The sequence below is a fragment of the Petaurus breviceps genome, unplaced genomic scaffold (genome assembly GCF_028583685.1).
Source record: "Petaurus breviceps papuanus isolate PSGF00001 unplaced genomic scaffold, PetGlider_PUasm1.0 180, whole genome shotgun sequence".
Lineage (NCBI taxonomy): Eukaryota > Metazoa > Chordata > Mammalia > Diprotodontia > Petauridae > Petaurus > Petaurus breviceps.
The window spans coordinates 5,094,320-5,113,796 of NW_027185782.1; the positions used below are offsets into that span (position 1 = coordinate 5,094,320).

General features: G+C 40.2%; 1 protein-coding gene across 1 annotated transcript in view; it reads left to right on the forward strand.

Moving 5' to 3' along the window:
• Positions 1 to 19,477, forward strand: part of MAU2 (MAU2 sister chromatid cohesion factor) — a 93,162-nt gene that overhangs the window by 65,980 nt on the left and 7,705 nt on the right. The window contains exon 17 of the mRNA XM_069086908.1: positions 6,529 to 6,619. Coding sequence (XP_068943009.1) covers positions 6,529 to 6,619 — 91 coding nt within the window. The remainder of the gene's footprint in view (positions 1 to 6,528; positions 6,620 to 19,477) is intronic.

The window sequence follows — 19,477 nt, forward strand, 5'->3', positions numbered from 1 at the left end:
ACCCTCTAACCTCAAATAGATGGCCATCGTAAATTAGTTAGAATAAAAAATTTAAATCACCTGATGGCTAACTTTTTAGTAATGAATCTTTTGATATTTAGCCTCATCTTTGGGCAGCAGCCATATATAGTCTTGTGGTCAGGTCTGTACTCAAAGTCTTTTTCATTTGGGTAGGATCTGTGAAAGCATCACTCCACTGACACAGCCTTTAAGAACTCTGGACATCTATACATCATGGTAAGATAGTGGAGTAGAATTTTAGTGGAAGGATCTCTGCTGTAGCCCTATAAAAGCCACTTGTTACTATACAAAGAAAGACAGTTGGGTTGTGGCAGTAGGCCTGAGGACTGTACCAGCCCCTCACCTACACACTAGGACTGCTGACACTCAGAAGCAAGACTGCTGAGCTCATATTGTTAAGTGATTATCTAATGTGATCATATTTGTAAAGCACTCAGCACAGTGTTTGGCACATAGTAGGTGCTTGATAAATGCTTATTCCCTTCCACACCCTTATCCTTTTCCCCTACCCCCATTCTATGACTGTTACAGAGCTAATTATCTTAGAAGAGAAGGACAGTAACCAAAGTAATATTAGGATAGTAAGAGCAAAGCATTGTGGCTTTGGAGTGGGGGAGCCTATTGTTCCGAGTGCCTTTCACTGTGTGTCTTCTGTGTTCCCCTGTTGTGTGGGTCCTTAGATAAGTCCTATATCACTGAGTCATTGACAGCTATATCTTTGATGGTTCTTTCTGAGCCTTTACCTACATACTTAGGTGTTCCTGTATTAGAGATTACAGAACTTGGACACTACTCCACAGGTATTGGAGTAGAGTTGTTTTCCATGGACTCTATCTCAAAAGTTTCAATTAAATAATAAGCATTTAAGTGCCAGGTATTGTGCTAGGTCTTAGGGACACAAATAATAAAAGCCAAGCAGTCTCTTAGGGAAAGCTGATGGTACAGTGGAGAGAGCACTGAGCTAGGAGTCAAGAAAACCCGAGATCCAATCCAGCCTCAGGCACTTACTGGTTGTGTGACCCTGAGCAAATGTAGTGGCAAGCACCCCAGTGTCCCCAGGGTTGCTGCCACCACAGGTTCTTAGATCTGCTTTGTTAAAGGAAAGCAACTCAAAATGAGTTAACAAGCTTACTTTAATCAGTCAAACATATATCGTTTACCTAGTTCAGGGGGAAAAGGTCAGCACCCCGAACTTCATAATATACAGACAGAATTATCAAGTAGACAGGTTTCCAAACTGTCCAACCATTACATCCATACCAAATCAACATCTGGGTTTTTCAAAGCCATGGGGGGGGGGGCTCTCAACAATGGCTTCCCAGAATCCAGATCAAATCACAGAACACTTCTAAAAGTGAGCCCCAAAACAAAGCTACACATCAGGGCTTATATAGCCTTCTCCTGGCTCAGAGAATGTAACAACCTTATTGACTCACTGGCCAATCAAGAAGTATCTACTGAAAAACAAGCCTCCCACCCCAGGCTCCAGGTGCACTTTAGCCTAGGGGCAGGGAAGATCTTAAAAATTTACATTCCTATTACAGCAAGTCACTTAACTGCTGTCTGCCTCAGTTTCCTCAACTGTAAAATGGGGGTCATGTTAACACTCTACCTCCCAAGGTGCCTGTGAAGATCAAATGAGTTAACATTTGTAAAAGCACTTAGCACAGTGCCTGGCAAATAGTAAGAACTTAATAAATGTTTCTTTTCTTCCTTCTTTCCTTAAACTTGCATTCTCTCAGGATAAACAACATGTATACCTATAAGTACCACATATATACAAATTTATATATTATATATATATAAAATTTTGGAAGGAGGCACTGGCCAGTTAGGAGGATCAAGAAAAGTTTGGCACAAGCTGAGCTTTGAAGGAAGCTGAAGATTCTAAGAAGCAGATGTGAGGAGGGAGTACATTCCAGACGCTAAAGACAACCTATAAAAAGGGCACAGAGACTAGAGACAGAATGTTGTATCTGAGGAGCAGCAAGTAAGCCAGTTGGACTAAAGCATAGAGTGAGCTAAGGAAAGTGAATGATGTGTATTAAGCTTGGAAAGGTAGGTTGGAGCCACATTTTAAATGACAAATAGAAGAGTTTGTATTTTATTCTGTGGGCTTTTTTTTTAAGTCCAGGAGTGACATGGACAGATTTGTGCTTTAGGGATGTCATTTTGGTTTGTTGTATAGAGGATGCTTTAGAGAAGGGAGAGAAACTTGAGGCAGGAAGGCCAATTAGAGGAGACTGTTTCAGTAGTCCATATGAGTGGTGATGAGGGCCTGTGATTAGAGAGAAGGGGGCAGATTGAAGAAATATTATAGAGGTGGAACTGACAAGACTTGGCAGTTGATTGGATATGGGAGGGGAGAATGAATAGACATAAATAATCATAGTAAAATGGGTGATAATAATAATAGTACATACCTCCCAGGGATATTGCTAGGACCAAATGAGATAATAATTATAAAGTACTTAGTATAGTGCCTGGCACATAATAAGCACTATATAAATATTAGCTATTGTTAGTAGTAACTTAATTTGTGTAGTAGTAACCAGAACTATATTCATTAATTGACATTAAGTCTAATGGGGGTCTGAAAACGATGTAAGTTAAATGGGCTTATCTCTTCAGACCCCTAATAAGTTATAATATGAAAGCAGAATTAAACTTGTTTTGCTTGGGGTGGACTAGGTGTCCCTGTGAATAGAGCACAAACCCTGGAAGCAGGAGGACCTGAGTTCAAATGTACCCTCAGATGCTTACTAGCCATGTAACCTTGGGCAAGTCACTTAACCCCAATTGCCCTGCCTCCCTCCCCCCCCACTTCCTGCAAAAAAGCAAAAACAAAAACAAAAAGGGTTCCTAATAATTAGAGCTATTCAAAAGGAGAAAGGATTGTTTCATGAGTAATTGCTTCATTATTGGAAGAGCTTCAACGAAAAGCTGGATGATTCAGTTCAACAAACATTTATTATGTCTGCATGCACGGCACTCTGCTAGGAAATATAGAGACAAAGAGGAAAGAGTTCCTGCCCTTGGTGAACTTATATTTTTGTGAGTAGAATAAAAAATATACATAAGTAAGTGTAGTAGGAAGAAAATTGAGGTAGGAGAAAGAATACTAAGGAAATCAGGAAAGGCTTCATGGAGGGTCAGACACTTGAATTGGGACCTGAAGGAAGACAAGGATTTTGAGAAGCAAAAATGAAGAAACTGCATTCTAGGCATGGGGCTTAGCTTGTGCAGATGTTTGGAAGAGAAAGGCAGATGTTTGGGTTCTAGGAGTGGCTGATATTCCAACAGGAGCTAGCAAGCTGCTACCCTCTTCCTCTTTTATATAAACTGATTTTCATTCTCAGATTATTCCCCCTGCATTCAACCCTTTGCCCACTGTTGTCAGTGACTGCTTGGAAGGAACTATATAGGTCACCCATGCCAACCTGAGCCCAGTGGCCAAAACTGAGTATAAATGGAGCCAGATGACATCAGCTCTTGAATTTAGATATATTATCCCATAACTTCAGCATTAGCAGACCTTCCTAGAACTCAGAATATTAGGCCCCATTATCACTAGTTAAGTAGTAACATCAGTGACCTACCAGCTTCAGTTACCCTTATTACACCCTGCATTGTTCAAGATATATTTGGCTCATAGTTGTAACAGTACCATGGCCAACATCTAATAGACAGATAGGAGTACAGAACATAGGATCCTGGAATTTGTAAAGAACATCCATCAGTTCTATCCCACAAAGTCATGGGGGAGGAACATTTCAGAGGAGAGGAATAGTAACTGAGTTCACAGTCTTACTAGCACAGTGGAGTCCAGAATAGGCATGGTCTCTCTGGCTCATGACTAAACCAACACATCAGGATGAGGAAGGAGAACACAACACAGTTGCCACCAGGGTAAAAACTTTGAAGAGAAAGGTTGAATCACCTCCTTTATGAGCCTTATATTTTTCCATTTGTACCAGTCTCTTGGCTTGGGTCTCCTGCAAGTAGTTTCCTGCTTTGTCTCAACTCACTGGATTTTGGCACTCTGAAGAAACTGGTACCAGTACAACTTGATCTTTTGGTTTACCCTTGGTAAAGCAAAGGATTGCCCATTCTTTGCTTATTTACACTAATTACCACCATATATTAGTTAGCCTTTGCATATGCAGAATGCAGCACAGATCTTTTTTTTCCCTGCCTTTTCCTGCTTCCTATGCCACACACACCCCAAATCTTTCAGCTGCTGGATTTCAGACAGCTATAAGGAAGCATAAAATATGTCTATGCTTCCAACGCCCCTGAACTGGGCAGCCATTGCCTAATAGGCCACAACTTTTTTTGATAGACTTACCCGGTTATGAGATGTGTCTGTCTCTGTAATCTACATAATCTTACAAAACAAAATTCCATGTTAACCATGTCCATAAATGTATGTCTTTCTGTAGTTTAAGTTCATTAGTTATCTCAGAAGGTAAGTGGCATGTGTTCTCTTCATTCTCTGACTCGTGTTTTATAATTGCACTAATCTGAATCTAAAATCCTTTAAAGTTGTTTCTGTCTATAATGTTGTTATTATTGTATATACTGTTCCTCTAGTGCTACCCCCTTTACTCTGCATCAGTTCTTAAATGTCTTCCCATTTTCCTCTAAAACTTCCCATTTCATCATTTCTTATAGCACAGTGATATGCCATTATATTCCCATGCCACAGTCTGTTTAGAAATTCTGCAGTAGAAGGACATCCCCTTGGTTTTCAGTTTTTGGCCAATACAAAAAGAACAGCTAGAGGAGGAACTAGGCAACTAGGTGGCACAATGGATACTAGGTTTAGTGTCAGGAAGACTCCTCTTCCTGAGTCCAGATTTGGCCTCAGACACTTACTAGACACTGGGCAAGTCATTTAACCCTGTTTGCCTCAGTTCCTTATCTGTAGAATGAACTTAAAGAAGGAAATGGCAAACTACTCTAATATCATTGCCCAGATAGGGCACAAAGGGTCGGACATGATTGAAAAATGAAATGAATATTTTTATTCATATAGCTCCTTTTCGTCTTTCCTTGATTTCCTAGACCCAGCAACTGTACAGAGGATATGCACAAGTTTGATAACTATACAGCTTTCTGGCCATAGTTCTAAATTGCTTTCCAGAATGGACGAACTAATTCACAACTCCACCAATTCACTGGTGTACCTGTTTTCCCACAGATCCTCCAGTATTTGTCATTTTTTTCCCCTTTTTTCCCAATCTGATAAGCTTAAGTTGGAACCTCACATTTCTCTCATTATTATTATTTAGGGCATTTTCCAACTTGGATTTCCTCTTGACTATTTATTTACTATGAAAGGGCTCTTAGTCTTCATAAATTTTAATCATGTTTCCATCTTTTAAAAAGAGGGATATGTTGTAAGCCTGAGTACTAAAACTCCAACAGTTAATTTTCCTGAGCATCATTCTGCTTGCCATTACATTTGTAACATTTATCCTGTTCCTTATGACATTGTTTTCCCCAGCATCATGTTTTACCAGAACCAGTTAATGATGGGAAGGAGGAGAAAGTATGCCTATATTTGTCTCTATAGCCATTAATGTGTTCCATATCCCAGAACCTAAGACTTAGAAGAATCATTTATTTTACTTATTTTGAGAGAAGAAACAAGTCAGTTTTAGAGCAATAGATTTCATCTTTGTATTGCATCACTTTTAATGTATTGTTTTGGAAATTGTATACAATAGAGATAGGGACTAGATTTGTGATTTCATTGGTATAGAGAATTTCCAGGTGAGGAAACTCCCCTTACCAATATAGGTTAGCACCTCTTAAGCTACTTATAGTCATAGAAACCTGCCTAGAGCACTGAGAGTTTAAGTGATTTGTCTGTGGCTACAGTCAGTATTTGGTTTCAGAGGACAGACTTAAATTCAGGTGTTAAGGTCAGTTCTCCACATTCAAATGAGATAATATTGTAAAGCCCTTAGCACAATGCCTGGTAGTAGGTGCTATACAAATTCTGTCTCATATATAAGTTATAATAATCTCTCATTGTTGCAAAATACTTTTATATTCATTATTTCAATGAGACTTTACAACAACCTTATTAGGTAGGGAAGGCAAAAACTAGTACTCACTTTACACATGAAGAAACCGAGATCCACAAAGATGAAGTGTCTTTCACACTGGCACACAGTAGAACATAGCAGATCCCAGGTTTCCTGACTGCTTCAGTGCTTTTCACATTATACCACACTGCCTCTCCCCAGATTGGCATTGTGGCTTCAGATGGGAATTTTCAGCCTCCAAAGGTGTTTGTTTGCTTCTGTGCCCTATGGCCAGCAGGTTATCATTTACCTACTGTCTCACTCTATGGATTGTACACGAAGAAGTAGGTACTTGCTATCCAACTCCGTGTTAGCAAGTGTGAGCCTTTGGCCTCAGGGTCCTGAGCAGTGCGTATGGATGGTTTGTCACTTCATAGTACTAACCTTGATCTTTTAATTGTTTATTGACCAGGAGAGTAATAATATGGTGGTACCAGCTATGCAGCTGGCTAGCAAGATTCCAGACATGTCTGTGCAGCTGTGGTCTTCAGCTCTGCTAAGAGGTAAGTCTAATGGGCAATTTCCTGCAGGCTTTTGATTATAGTTAAACACTAAATTGGACAGTTTAACTTGAATAGATAGCCTTTTGTCATCCACCTGAGATTATAATCTAGAGTATGTTTCTCTTTTTGGTAATAGGAATAATAATAATAACAACAACAATATTCACATTTCTGTACAGCTTCACTTTTTATAGATTTATACATTGTTAGAATTAGAAGAAACCTAAGAAGTCATCTAGACTGACCTTCCCTTCTTTTTTTTTGCAGAATGGGGGCTGGGAATAGAAGAAGGAACATTATTTTTAGAGTCAAATGACCTAGGTTTAAATTCCATTTTACCACTTACCAGTTGTGTGACCTTAAGCAAATTGCTGGATTTTTTTAAATCTTGGCTTTCTTTTTTTTTCCAAAAAAATTTTTCACATTTCTATTAAAGTTTTGAGTTCCAAATTCTGTCCCTTCCTTCCCTCCCCACTCCTTGAAACAGTAAGCAATCAGATATGGGTTATACATTTGTGATTATGTACAACATTCCCATATTAGTCATTTTATATAAGAAGACTCAAAAAAAAATGAAAAATAGCATGCTTCAGTATATTCAATCAATATCCATTCTTTTTCGGGAAGTGGGTAGTATACTTCATCATTAGTCCTTTGGGATTGTCTTGGATCATTATTTTGTTGAGAATAGCTAAATCATTCACAGTTCTTCATAGAACAGTATTACTCTCTTACTGTGTGCAATGTTCTCCTGGTTCTGTTCTCTTCACTGTGCATCAGTTCATGTAAGTCTTTGCAGGTTTTACAGAAATCATCCTGCTTGTCATTTCTTATAGCACAATAATATACCATTACAATTACATACCACACCTTGTTTAGCCATTCCCCAATTGATGGCCATCCCTTTAATTTCTAATTCTTAGCCACTACAAAAAGAACTGCTATAGATATTTTTGTACAAATAAGTACTTTTCCTTTTTTTGGATATCTTTAGGATATAAATATAGCAATGGTATTTGCTGGATCAAAGAATATGCATAGTTTTATAGCCTTTGGGCATAGTTCCAAATCACTCTCCAGAATGGTTAGATCACTTCACAGTTCCAGCAGTAGTGCAGTAGTATCCCAGTTTTCCCATATCCTCTCCAACATCCACCTTTTTCCTTTTTTGTCATATTAGTCACTCTGATATGACCCTCCCATTTTACAGATGAGGAAACTCAGGCTTTGAGAGATGAATTAATTTGCCATAAGTTATACATCTGTTTGGTAGAAGAACTGGAATCTGAATGTTTTCTGACTCCTTGTCCTATACCACTTTTCCCTATACACAAAAGTTTTTTTCTCATTACCACCCTGGTAAGTAGGTAGTAAAAATATTCCTGTTTTACTTTATTACTCAAGGGATCTGTAACTTCATTTAAATGGTACTCACTTCTCTTATGCAGACTATAACTGCCCTGTGAGTTAGTAGATGGTCTTTGAGAAGTTTTCTGACCAAGGAATTCATTTATCTTCTGGCCAGTCTATGATGAGAATCTCTGACCTTAGCCAGGCTAATAGCACTCAGCCTGAAAAATAGTTAAGCATCTACTCTGTTTAAGATACTAGATCTGTGAAAGGTGTTTCACTGTCATAGAACCTTCCAGAATTAAGTCTTTCCTCCAAGTACATGACAAAGCATCAGTTTACACTTTGAGACTTCACTTTTTAAAGAGCTGAGGAAGCCAACTCAAGAAAATTCAATTCAGTTCAGCAAATGTTTATTAAGTATATACTCTGTGCAAGGCATTGTACATGCAAAGGCAAAAATAAAACAGTCCCTCTCTTTAAGAAGCTTACCTTCTAGTAAAGAGAGACATTACATATACTGATATGGAAATTAAAAAATCATTTGAGGAAGGAGAGGATACTTAACTAGGGGCTCAAGGAAAGGCTTTCTATCAGAGATGGTACCTCAATCAGTCTTTGAAAAAAATTGAAGATTTTTAGAGATAGAGGAAAAGAGATGGTGCAGTCCAGGTATGAGGAACAGGTTGTGCAAAGTCATAGAGACAGGAAGGGAATTGCTAAATTCTTGGAATAGCGAGCAGGAAAGTTTAGCTGGAATGTTGAGTTCTTTTTTTTTTTTTGCCTTTTGGAGGGCAGTTGGGGTTAAGTAACTTGCCCAAGGTCACAAAGCTAGTATTTCTGTGTGGGTGTTAAGTGTCTGAGGCCGGAACCGAACTCAAGTCCTCCTGACTCCAGGGCCGGCTCTTTACTCACTGTGCCACTTTGCCACCCCTTGGAATGTGGAGTTCTTTAAGAAGATTAGTAGAAATAAGTCTGGCAAGGCAGACTGGAACCACACTGTAGAAGGCTTTAAAAATGCCAAGGATGGGGAGTTTATATTTTATTCTAGAGACAATATAAAGCCACTAAAGATTTTTAAGTAGGAAAGTAACATGGTCTGACTAGTGTCTTGGGAACATTATTTGGCAGCTGTGCAGAAGATGGATTGGGGAAGGGTAAGGATGGAGACAAGGAGACCAACTGAGGTGATTTCAGTAGTTCAGACAGTAAGTAAGAAATTCTGAACTAGAATGATAGCCATGGAAGTAGAGAGAAAAGAAAACTGAGAAAATGGAATTAGCAAGACTTGGTCCTGGATTAGATGTGAAAGAGAGGAAAGTCTTAAGTGATATCAAAGTTGTGAAGTAGCATGACAAAGAATGGTGGTGCCCCTAAAGAGATAGGAAAATTTGGAGGAGGAGTATGTTTAGCAGAGAAGATAAATTCTCTTTTAGACATAGTGAACTTGAGATGCCTGTGGCATATTTTTAACAAAACACAGGACTAAAGTTTGGGGGAGAATTTAAAGCTGGATTTGAAAGTCATCTATGTGTAGGTGATATTTGAACCCAAGATAGTTCATATTACTGAGAAAGAAGGTATAGAGTGAAAGAAAGAGATCAGGACAGAGCCTTGAGAGAATGGGATCCTGGATCTAAAGTTGGAAGGGCCTTCAGAAGCTATCTCGTCTTGCCCTCCTACTTTTGTATGAGGAAACTGAATCTAAAGACCAATCCAATAAGTGACATGCTGAGAGTCACACAGGTTATAAATGTCAGAGATAATGTTTTGAACCCTGGTCCTATGATTCTACAGCCACTATTTTTTCAGCTGTACCTCACTAGGAGTTGGGTGATCCAGAAGAAGAGAACAAAGGAACAGTCAGATAGGCATGGGGGAAATGAAGAGAGGTCAGTGTCATAGAAGCAAGGGGAATGAAAAATATCAAGGAAGAAGAGTGGTGAGTAGTGTCTAAAGCTACAGAGGTCAGATAGAATCAGTATTGAGAAGAGATCATTGGATTTAGCAGTGGAGGTAATTGGTAACATTGTAGAGAGCAGTTTCCATTGAGTGAAGTCAGTAGGCTTGAAGAACAATGGCAAGTATTGAAAAGTGAGTAGAAAGTAAAGAAATGAAGGCAAATGTAGATGGCCATTTCTACAAGTTTGTCTGTGAAAGTGAGAGGATAAAGAGTGTTTTAGGGAAAGCAACATGAAGTAAAGGTTTTTAAGGGTGGGAAGAGTTCTAAGCTTGTTTGTAGGCAGTAGGCAAGCAGCCAATGCATAGAGATTGAAGAAAAAAGAAAAAGGATTAATTATCCAGGTGGCAAGCTCCCAAAGGAGACAGGATCCAGACTTCAGGTAGAGGAATTAGCTCTGGCAAAGATAAGGGCCATTTCCTGGTCAGGGACAAGAGTAAAGGAGAAGAGAATAAAAAAATGATACAGAGAAGTTTGTATTTATGGAAAAGAGGAACTTCATGACAGATGGTCCCTATTTTTTAAATATGTAGGCAGCAAAAATCCTTTTGAGAACAGGAAGAAAGGAAAATGTAGGAGATTCAGAATAGTCTCTATGGGGAGTATGCTTGAGAGTCACTCAAGGAAGAGTAAAAGAATCACCATGCAGCTATAAGGGTCCATTGAAAATTAAACATATATATGGAACCCATTCGGTGTGGTTGTGGGACTCTGTTTAGCAGTTTTTAGAACCTTGTCACTTGGAGGGCAGATAAGTAGCAGTGATCCAGGACCCCAGTTTGGTGGGGCAAGGATAAAGGATAGAATAAAATTATGTTGGTCAAACGTTGGGTCAGGTGTAGGGAAGAAAGAGAAACTAAAGCAAAGATGATGAACTGAAGAAACAAGAAGCAGCAGAGGGACTAAGGAGGAAGAGCATAAAGGAGAGAGTGAGGAGGAATGGAGCATTTGGAGAAATTGAAGGATAGGAAGCTGTGATTGAAAAGAAGAATTTCAGAGTTCAAGACATGGAGTATAGAGGTGTTGTGTGCATCTCAGTAGGTGGCTGAGCAGAAAAAGGAAGTGTCTGACTCATGGTTACAGGTGAATCAATAGCAAGGATTGCAGACCAGGTCTTCTAGCTCCTTGAGTCCTGTATCCTTTTTATTTTTTTTTTCAAATGCTTTATTAACTTCTAATTTACATCATTCATTTCTGCCAGATTTTGAGTTACAAATTTTCTCCCCATTTTTCCCCTACCCACCGCCCCAAAATAGCAGTCCCACAGGATATCCCCTCCTCCAATCTGCTCTCTCCCATATTTTCTCCCATACCCCTTTCAACTTTTCCAGTGGATCTCTATGCCCCAGTGCCTGTATATATTATTTCCCAATTACATGTAAAATAGTATTAATAATAGTGTATATATATTTCAGTATTTGATTTTAAAACTTTGAATTCCAGATTCATTCCCTTCCTCCCTTGTCTCCCACCCTTATTGGGAAGATAAGCAGTTCAGTATAGGTTGTACATGTATGGCTAATGCAAAACAATAACATAGTAGATATATTGTAAAAGACTGACTATATTTACCTCCCTCCTATACCACCTCCCACTTGTTCTATTCTCTACTTTGATCCCATCCCTTTTCAAAAGTGGGTGCTCCCAACTTCCCTCCCCCCCCAGCCTGCCCTCCCTTCCATCATCCCCCCTCTCATCGCCTTCCCCCCCTACTCTCCTGGAGGGTGAGATACCCTATTTAGTGTGTATTTGTAATGTAATGCCAAAAGAAGGCAACTTCCCAGGTTCAAAATACCAGCATAGGTGCTCTCTATTTTATTCAGTGACAAACCAAGAACAGAGAAGATCAAAACATGACATCTTTCAAAATACAGCATTTACTAAGCTTGATTAAATAATCTCCAAGTACTACCCCACCCCAGGACCTTCCAATCATTCAATCAATTACAAAGTCCCTGTTCTAAATACTTCTCCACCCCTAGGCTATACCTTAATTAAGTCCACCACAAAGCCCCTCTTCTCAAATGGAGATTAGTTTCCAAACATAAGGTCAAAAGTTCCCCACCCCTGGATCACAATTGAATCTACCCCAGAGTTACATCAAGTTTAAACACAGCACTTAATACCCAAATGGAGGTCTTTTCTTCATCTTGACAGGAGGCAAGTTCTCAGCAATCTTAGTTCCTGGGGAGACAAGGCTTAGCAAAGCCACAAGATACATTGCCAGTCCCTTCATGAATTTATCCTCTGTCTGTAGAACAGTCCTAGAACCCCTGAACACATTAGCAAAGCCCTCTCCCAGGATTTCTGTAAACATACAACAAGAAAATCCTTCTTCAGGGCTTCTGAACCAACAGAAAGGCTCCCAGACCCCTGCAACAACAGCACTGTCCTTCACCAGTGGACAGTATTCATTCTGTCTGCAGGACAGTCTCCAGACCCCTGCAACAACAGCACTGTCCCTCACCAGTGGACAGTATTCACTCTCTGTCTGCAGGACAGTCTCAGAGCTTCTTAGCGAACAGCCAGGTTCCAGGACTTCTTCAACAAAAGGACTGTCTTTCACCAGTGGACAAATCTGGCAAAACAACATCAAAACAGACAGACAAAGTACCAGCAAAACAGCCATGTCTCCTCAGTCCTTGGCAGCTCAGGGGGCAGGTCTCAAAAGTCCAGGGCAATTCAAAGCGGCCACCAGCAATTCTCTTAGTCTCTCTCTTTCCACGAGGTGCTGCTTCCAAAAAGATCTTCCGCCTCTCTCTAGTGTCTCTCCAAATCTACATCACCAGCTCCTCCCAGTTCAGGACTTTCTTTTCACATCAACAAGCCCATCCCACAGGTGGGATTAACAAACTCTGGGTTTTAACACAATCAATTTGAAAACCAAGCTAATACTGGGGAATCTTTAATTGCCATTACTATCACAGTATTTCATTCCCTCTTCAAGACAAATTGAATGGGAATAAGGTTGACCCATTCACTTTTGCCTTCCTATTCTTCCCCTCCATTGTAACCATTTTCCCTTGCCTCTTCTGTATGAGATAGTTTACCCCATTCTGGCTCTCCCCATCTCCTCTCATTATATTCCTCTCTCACCTCTTAATTTCACCTTTTAAGTATCATCCCTTCTTGTTAAATTGGTCCTGTGCCCTCTATCTATGTATACCTGTTAACATATATATACACATTCACATATGTATTCATATGCCCACATACCCTCATATATAGACATAGACATATATATATATGTGTGTGTGTGTGTGTATTATATATATATATATATTCCCTTCAACTACTGAGAAAAGTTTGATCAGTTACAATTATTGTTTTTTCCATGTAGGAATGTTAATAGTTCAACTTTGATAAGTTCCTTATGATTTCTTTTCCCTGTTTACCTTCTCATGCTTCTCTTGCTTCTTGTATCTGAATGTCAGATTTTCTATTCAACTCTGGTTTTTTTTCAGCAAGAATGCTTGAAAGTCCTCTATTCCACTGAATGACCATATTTTCCCCTGAAACATGATACTCAGTTTTGCTGGGTAGATGACTCTTAGTTTTAATCCCAGCTCCTTTGCCCTCCGGAATATCATATTTCAAGCCCTTTGATCCCTCAGTGTAAAAGCTGCCAGATCCTGGGTTATCCTGATTGTATTTCCACAATATTCAAATTGTATCTTCCTGGCTGCTTGTATTTTCTCTCCTTAATCTGGGAATTCTGGAACCTGGCTATAATATTCCTAGGAGTTTTCTTTTTGGAATCTTTTTTCAGGAGGTGATCGGTGGATTCTTTCAACCTCTATTTTTGCCCTCTGGTTCTAAAATGTCAGGACAGTTTTCTGAGAACTTCCTGGAGGATGATTTTTAGGTTCTTACTTTGATCATGGCTTTCAGGTAGTCCAGTAATTTTTAAATTATCTCTCCTGAATCTATTTTCCAGGTCAGTGGTTTTTCCCATGAGATGTTTCACATTGCATTCTATTCTTTTATTTGTTTGGATCTGTTTAATAGCATCTTGATTTCTCATAAAGTCATTAGCTTCCATTTGCTCCAGTCTAATTCTGAAGCAATGATTCTCCTCATTGAGGTTTTGAGAGGTTCTTTTTCCATCTGGCAAATTCGGATTTTTAAGGCATTCTTCTCCTCATTGCCTTTTTGAGCCTCTTTTGCCATTTGAGTTAGTCTATTTTTTGAGGTGGTATTTTCCTCAGTCATTTCATAATTTTCTTGCATCGTTCTCATTTCTCTTCCCAATTTTTCCTCCACTTCTCTTATCTGCTTCTTAAGGTCCTCTATGGCCTGTAACCAGCTTGTGTTTTCCTTAGAAGCTTTTGGTACAGGAGTTCTGACTTCACTGTCTTCCTCCTGTTCCATGCTTTGCTCCTTTTTGTCCCCAAAATAGGAGTCTAATATTGGAATCTTCTGTCTGCTTTGTTTCCTTTGCCTGGTCATGTCTCCCCTCGGTTACTTGACCCCTGGGCTTTTTGCCACAGTAGGACTCTGCCACCAGACAGGGGAGCTTTTGTCCCAAATGCTGGGGTTTTCTCAGCTGCCGGAGGTATTAGATGGGTGCCCTCTCTGAGGTCTCCACACTCTCTGGCAAGCTGGACACACACCCCAGGACCTCCACCCTAGACTGCAATCCAGATCCAAGAAGGTTAAAGCAAGAGCGATTACCTCTCAGACTGGTGCTTGGTCCCCCTACACTCTGCAGGCCAGGAGCTGAAGCTGCCATGTGGCGCTGGCTGGCTGTGCTGGCGTCTCAGCGGCTTCTTGCACTCCCACTTACTGGGTCCCAAAGTCCAGACTACACTGACCTCTCACTTAGTCCTTTGCATCTATGTGTTGATAAATCTGGAAAAGGCCACAGCTGCTGCTGATCTGGAGTCCCTCCAGCCCGCCCTGGGGCTAAAGCCTCAGCTCCCAGAGCACTGAGCTGGCCGGGCTGTCCTCAGCGAGAGGTTAGCTTCTCTGTGTCATTTTGTGGGTTCTGCAGCTCCAAAGTTTGTTTAGAGTCCCCTTTTACATGAATTGGAGAAGGTGGAAGCCAGAGCCCAGGGGAAGTCCTGCTTCTACTCCACCATCTTGACTCCGCCCCCCTCCTGTATCCTTTTTAACACTTGCTACTGGCAGGTTATTATAGAGGTGAGACTGTTAAGTATCACATTGGATAGAGTGCCAGGCCTAGATTCAAGAAAAATCATCTTCATGAGTTCATATCTGGCCTCACACACTCCCTAGCTGTGTGACCCCTGGAAAGTTCACTTCACCCTGTTTGCCTCAGTTTCCTCACCTGTAAAATGACCTGGAAAAGGAAATGGCAAACCATTCTGATATCTTTGCCAAGAAAACCCCAGATAGGGTCGCGAAAATTGTGGCACAGCTGAACAACAACAAGCTCACTTCTTGATTCTGGGATAAAATACAAACTCTTCTTTTGGACATTTGAAGTCCTTAGCAGTCAGGTTTCAGCCTGCCTTTCCAGGCTTATTGAAGGATATTCCTTTCCAGGTAGTTTAAAAGCAAAAACAAATATCGCACACATGACTGAAAAACAAAATATAAAGGTGTATATGAATACAGGTCTTCCCTGGGAAACAAAGGCTGCACCATTGCTTTCCCTTCTACACTCTGTCCCTTGGGAAAAAAATCTTTCCTTTGGTCTCTTTTGAAACCACAACTTTCCCTCCAGCTTCTTGCACTTTGTCATGCTGGGCTGCATTTTAAAGACTGCAATAGGGAAGGAAGTGTTACTGCTTGTGCCACAAGGACATTTTATTCTGATGATAACATTCAGTCTTATTGGATTGTCACATGTGGTCTCTTGGTGGACATTCTGTGCACATTGCAGTTGGAATGCCCTTACCATACACTTAGCCTGGAACACATTTTGGCCACACATTTCCCCAGCTATGTCAATTTATCTTCCTCCATGTGAATGTTTAGTCTTGGCGCCTTCTTTTCCCCTATGCAGTTGTCTCCTGGCAGCCATCTTTTTTTTTTTTTTTTTAAGCAATTGGGGTTAAGTAACTTGCTCAAGATTGCCAGTTATTTTTTGTGTGGGTTTTAAGTATCCAAGGCCAAAACCGATCCCAGGTCTCCCGACACTAGGGCTGGCGCTCTTACTCGCTGTGCCACCTGGCCGCCCCTTCAGGCCATCTTTTTAACTGGAATCTGGCCCTTCTTTCTGAGGGCCACAGGCAAAGGGTAAGACCCAACCGATAGTTACCTTTTTGGGGTGTGTGAGGTGTTCACAGAGATCTAGCTCCTCTGATACAAGGACTTGCCAAGCCCTTTTTAGGACTGCTCATCTACCTTCAGTGTTCACCTTCATCCAATTCTTACCTGTGGCTTCAAGAAACTGTAGTATTCTCACTGGCCACCCCCCAGTGAAACCATCTCAGCAGACGGGCTAAACCAGGTTGGGGGTAACCAGTAGGTCTCAAACCCATCAGTGAGGTAAGGGAATATCCACCCCAAACATGTGAAGACTTTCCTCAGTGGAATGGGCAGTTGAGAACAGTTTGTTCCAATGGCCACAAAGGAAGCTGAAGCAGATGTGGAGAAACATTTAGAACCTGGTTGAGCATTGAAAAAACCAGAGTTATTCACTGCATCCCAGCCTGTTGCCAGTCATCTTGACTTTTGTCCTGCCACTGAACTTGGAGTGAGGCTGACAACCTTGTACAGCTCTGCCTTACTTCAATCCAGTTCCTGAGCAAGTCAGGACAACACCCTGTGATGTCATTGGTCCTCCTGGAAACAATGAACAACAAGTTACCCTTCCTCTTTTGCCACTAGTCTTGCCAGAAAAAAACTTGGAAAAGCTCTGACAAACTTGATGGTATGAGCTCAGTTTCACCCTGGAAAACCTCTTTTCCTTTATGCAGGTCTAGGCCCTGCAGGTTAAAGCCTTGGAAAAGGGCTGGGCTTGTGCCTTCTGCTCTATCTGTGAAATTGTACAAATTTGTTACATGTCAGAAATGGAACATTTTTCTTCCATATCCATAAAAATAAAGAGAATTTGGGAAAAGCCCTAGAAATGATACCTATTGCCCTGAGGACCCAAACCTGCAAGAATATGTTAAGAAGGCTTCAGAAGAAAGCATTTTCTACCCAGGGATTTCTCCCTACAAGGGAACTGCTTAGAGTGGGGTCAGAAGGAACACAGATATAGGTTTGGGTATCCTCTGTGTCCTTACCACAAGTTAAATCCATTTCATACTCAAAAGAATGTACCTGGAGTGTCTCAGTTTCCTTTTTTTTTTTTTTTAACTTTCATTTTTGGAGGGGGAAAGGCAGGTCAGTTAGGTTTAAGTGACTCCCCCAAAGTCACATGGCTAGTAAGTGTTAAGTGTCTGAGGCCACATTTGAACTCATGTCCTCCTGACTCCAGGGCTGGTGCTCTATTCACTGTGCCACCTGGCCGCCCCTCAGTTTCCTTTTTAAACTCTATTCCATCTTAATCAGTTATCAGTACTTATAGCACATAAAATGTTTGCATTTTTAGATGCCCCATCTATTTTTTTATCTTCTATCTTCCCAATACATTATGAAGAGTATCTTGTCAGGATTGAATTTAGAAGTCATGACTGTAGAATCTTAAAACATAGAATGTCAGAATCAGACCTAATAATGTAAAGTTGTCAGAAGGCAGCACGTAATCAGGAAAGACATATACTGGTTCTGATGCTTAGAGAGCTGTGGACCTCTGAGCAAATCACTTAACTTCCATGATCTTCAGAATGTTCATCTGAAATATGGGAATAAACCTAACAGAATTTTTGTAGAGATATCACTAAAAACAAGTCAAACAAATTTTGCCATAGAGCACTGTTGAGAAAATGTATCCTCCCCACCTTCATTACAGAGGCAGGGAAACTACAGGAGAGAAATATGCATATACTGTCAGATACAATCAGTATTTTAAATAGTTTTGATGAACTGGGTTTTTTTCCTCTTTTTAAATCTTTGTTATGAGGAATGTCTTGCTAGGGAAGGAGAAGGAAAGGCATATATTTGGAAATTAATAAATGAAAAAAAAGATATCAACAAAAATAAGATTAAAATGTGTTTTTTTTAATGCCAGAGCTAGTTTAGCACCTTTATTTTACATAGGAGAAAGCTGAGGAGGGAAGGGACCTACCCAGTATCACAGAGCAAGTTATAGACAAAAATAAAACTAAAGCCTTGGTTTCCTGATTCCCAGTCTGAGGTTCTTTCCACCATAATATGAATTGTGTTATTTAATATTGGACTGGATTGCTGATTCTTAGAGCTTTCAACTAGAGAAATGACAAGGGAAAGAATAAATAACTTTAAAGATAGGGCAGTATGAAAACAACTGAGTTTTCCTTTTACCACAAAAGTAGGATATTAATTGAACAAAGAATTTTTCTGAAGAAAAGCAAATTAATTCTTAACTGTTTAAGATCGTTAGCCAAAAGTTTTTAATAAAACATTTTATTTTTCTTAATATTAGTTGAACCTCCCCCCCATAAAATGCAATACTGCCCCATGAATCACACATACAAAAATTTAACTAAAATGTTGACCCTGTTCCACATGACTGTATTTATAAGTAAAGACACATTATCATAATGAGCACACCTAGACCCACTTTATATCAAATTTAGTGCTTTTGAAGAGAGTGTTAGAGAATGAGCCCATGCATCCATGTTAGTAATAGTAATGCAATTAAGAACATTTTTTTTTTTAAGCAATCGGGGTTAAGTAACTTGCTCAAGGTTACACGGCCAGTTGTTTCTGGGTGTGGTGCTGAGTGTCTGAGCCCGGGATTCGATCTCCAGGTCATCCTGACACTGGAGCCGGCGCTCTTACTCGCTGAGCCACCTGGCTGCCCCTCAATTAAGAACATTTTGGCAGGGGCAGCCAGGTAGCACAGCGAGTAAGAGCACTGGCTCCATTGTCAGTACGACCTGGAGATCGAATCCCGGGCTCAGACACTCAGCACCACACCCAGAAACACCTGGCCGTGTAACCTTGAGCAAGTTACTTAACCCCGATTGCTTAAAAAAAAAAAAAAAGAACATTTTGGCACATATTTCATTTGATGATCATGACAGCCCTTTAGTGGAGACATGGTAGAAACTGTTATCCCCATTTTATAGACAATGAAACTGAGGCTCAAGGAGGTAAAGAGAGGCCTTGCCCAGATCAGTTATTTAGTGATGTAACCAAAACTTGAACCCAGGTTTCTGATGTCATATTTTTTCCACTCCACCATACTGCTTCTTGCAAAATATGTCCCCGTCATTTATTGCTGTCCTGAGAGGGCCTTAGTTTTAGTTTAGTTGGGTTACCTGTGGTATAATAAAAAGAGCACTTTTTTTGGAAACAAGTCTTAATTCAGATCCTAGCTCTGCCGATCTTGGGAAAGGTGCAACCGCTGTGGATTTTCTTTTTCTCATCTGTAAATTGGAGGTAATACCATTTGCACTACATACCTCATAGAATTGTTGTAAGGAAAGTGTTATGTACTACAGAAACTTTCAATGAAAGCTATTGTTATCTACCTCTTAAAATTTTTA